The following is a 3266-nucleotide window of genomic DNA, read 5'->3' as shown; positions in this document are numbered from 1 at the left end:
ACATCCACTGAATATTTTCTTCTTTATTTCTTAAGAAAACCCATTGCGTTCATCCCTGCATAAACTACATTAGGCATATCACCTGTACAGATTTCTTGATCAGTGGCCGTTCCATCAATGAAACGTACAAAGACGTTCGCATCATTAACACAATAATTAATATTTTTAATCCTACTTAAAATGATAATTTAAACAGATATAAATATAAACAATAAAATTGTTCCAGTAACAACAAACAAAGAAAGCATTTGATTGTTTAAATAAATATTAAAATTAAAATATTATGAACGACACATAATCAAAACAACAAACACGATACATATGTATTAAATGTTCATCGCAACTTCTATCACAGTAATAGTTTTTTACAATTTCAATTCGAAGCAAGTTCAACTAGGATACCTAATTTCCCTCACTTCCACAAAGACGTTCGATTCTTGAAGTGGTAAAGAAATTACCCTTATTTCAAGTTTTGGCATATCCGATGGGAAAACCCTGCGAGAATTTCTCTTCAAGATTTTTGCTATAATGTCTAGTAGGGAAGATTTAATTTGATTGTTCAGTATGGAGTAGATCATTGGGTTGATTACAGCATTAGACCATCCAAGATAGATCACAAAGCCGTGGACCGCTAGGCTCACCTTGTCCATGTTAGGGTCTGCAATAGATAGCACAATAAAAGGGAGATTCATGCAAGAGAACAACAGAATGGTTACCAAAATAGTTCGCACCAATTGTCTTTCGTTCCTTAACCTGCGAGCCTGTGCTCTTTGTAAAGTACGCACTCGTCGAAAAGTCGAGTTGACTTTTTTGAGAATTTCGATGTAGCAGAATAAAATAGACGGGACTGTTAGAAGCAATGTAATGATGAATGCAAATTCTCGGAAGCCGTCAATGGAATGTACGGGATGACATATAAATCTAAATCTGTCGTATGAAAACTTTCCCCAGATCCCCGTCAGTGGAAACAGGAACAGAACAGGATAGAATGTCCAGACGACAGCCAGCATTATCCTCATGTTCCTAGCAGTGTAAATTTTTCGATACAGCGTGAACCTCACAATTAAGAAGTATCGGTTCAGTGAGATGAGTACTATGTTGAGAACAGCTGTTCCTAGTATACTGTAGATAACGTACCCGTAGAACGCGCAGGCTCCATTGTTTTCCAAATTTACTGAAAACGAGTATGAGGAAATTATAGGTAAACACACTGAACACATTAACAGGTTACTGACAAACAAGTTCAGCACGAATTTGAATGGACTTTGTCTGTGAAGCCTTCCCTTGATCAACACAAATATAGCCAGTAGATTTAGAATCGTCCCCACTATTGCAATGAACGTCGACAAAGTCTGGTGCAGGGTTCGATTCCAGGTGAAATCCGTTATCACCTGATGGACGTGTTCGACTACACTGTTATTGGTCCTCATTATCACACGATGTGTCTGGTAGCTCTTACTCTTTATTTACTGAATTACAGAAAACCTCAACTCAGTAATAAACACTGGTAGTGATTCCTTGTCTTCATTTTTGATGATGATATTTGTCGACTTTGTGTCCCCAGTGAGATGTTTTAATCACCATCGTATAATTTAGTATCGATCTGTACCCGAATTCATAAGGCTATAGAAAAAAAGGTGATAAAACGGATACTGTTTTAAGATCCTTTAATAAATTTTATGATATGAATCCATTACAGCCTATACATTAATTGCTTTCATGTACAGACCTTATTTAATCTGACAAATAGAAGGTATATCCGATGTTCTGTCTTGTCTTGGGTGACGAGACAAATGAAACAAAATATACTGCATGCATCTTTTCACATATCTCAATTTTTAAAATCCAGTGTCTTCATTATATAGATGTGACATATCTATATAATAAAGACACTGAATTTGTGCCTTTGTGTGTGCGTGGGGGTGGGTGGCAAAACTACGTTAATCGATGTTCATGCAAGCAGTGAGTTTACATTGACATTAAAATCACTGCATAGCACTTTCAAGGAAATGTTTTTGTTAAAGCAATTTAAAATCTAATCATTTCTTTTGAAATTGCTGATTTAGCAAATAAAACATAATTAACAAAAGGCCAAGGGGCCAAATCGCTCACCTAGAGAAAAAGCAAATATCTGTTTAGTATTGAAAAGCTTAAATACATGAATATGCCCAGGGATGCTTTTTGCCAAGTTTGATTGAAATTGGCCAAGTACTTCTGGAGAAGAAGCTGAAATTCGAAAAAAAAAAGTTTATAACTACGGCGATGATGACGACGGACAACGGACAGATTTCGATCAGAAAAGGTCACTTAGTCCTCAGGTGAGCTAAAAAGTCATCAACAAATTACATTACACATGTACATTGCAGATTCAGCCATGTTCAAAAAACGTGATCCGGAAAGTACCAACTATTAAGTAATTAAAAACGTGAATCTGGTATCCCCAGGAAATGCACTGGGCATTGTAAATTTACAGATGAGTTAATGTTCAATGGCCCTCTGGTAAGAGAGACAACTCTCATATGAATAAATGGCTTTTATTCCAGTATAAAATTGTCAATTTGTAAAAGGTCTGTCAATTTTTGCATTAATTTTAATTATAAATCAGATTTCTCTGGAAACAACATTGGGTTTAAAGACATATTTTTAAACGCGTGAAAATGAGAATGCTGAACCTTACAAATAATTGAATTAATCTATGGCACGCCAAATTCACAAAAATGAGCTAAACATAGTTTCACAGTTGATAAACTAGGTTTATCGACTGTAAACTATAGTTTACAAACCGTGAACTATTATGGCACGCCAAATTCACAAAAATGAGCTAAACCTAGTTTCAAATTGATAAACTAGGTTTATCGACTGTAAACTATAGTTTACAAACCGTAAACTATAGTTAACAATTCGTTAAGAATAGTTTTCATTTGTAAAACTTATGGCACGCCAAATTCACAAAAATGAGATAAACCTAGTTTCACAATTGATAAACTAGGTTTATCGACTGTAAACTATAGTTTACAAACCATAAACTATAGTTACCTATTCGTTGACAATAGCTTTCATCTGTAAAGCTATATATAACGGTTGTTAACTATAGTTTACGGATGCTTTTCTAAGTTTATATGTCTGTAATAAAATGTTGACAATAGATTTTGTTGATAAACATACTAGTAGATTCACGTCTGTAAACTATAATTTACAATCGTGAAGTATAGTTAAGAGTTGTTAATCATAGTTTCAAATCGTGAAACTATATTTATCAGATCGTT

At 34.5% G+C, this 3266-nt stretch overlaps 1 protein-coding gene across 1 annotated transcript; it reads right to left on the bottom strand.

Moving 5' to 3' along the window:
• Positions 1-389: 389 nt before the first annotated feature.
• Positions 390-1447, bottom strand: LOC134253399 (G-protein coupled receptor moody-like). The gene has a single exon (XM_062735925.1). The coding sequence runs from the start codon at positions 1428-1430 to the stop codon at positions 390-392; it is 1041 nt and encodes a 346-aa protein (XP_062591909.1). The 5' UTR covers positions 1431-1447.
• Between the last annotated feature and the right edge of the window lie 1819 nt (positions 1448-3266).

Source organism: Saccostrea cucullata, unplaced genomic scaffold, assembly GCF_032062105.1.
Source record: "Saccostrea cucullata isolate Sc308-1 unplaced genomic scaffold, CSIRO_AGI_Scuc_v1 ctg68, whole genome shotgun sequence".
Classification (NCBI taxonomy): Eukaryota; Metazoa; Mollusca; class Bivalvia; order Ostreida; family Ostreidae; genus Saccostrea; species Saccostrea cuccullata.
The sequence above is the reverse complement of the archived record's forward strand: the minus strand, read 5'-3'. Positions and strand labels throughout refer to the sequence as shown.

Bases quoted from the DNA above. Each gene is read 5' to 3' on its own strand.
- LOC134253399 (XM_062735925.1), bottom strand. From the start codon at position 1,430: ATGAGGACCAATAACAGTGTAGTCGAACACGTCCATCAGGTGATAACG.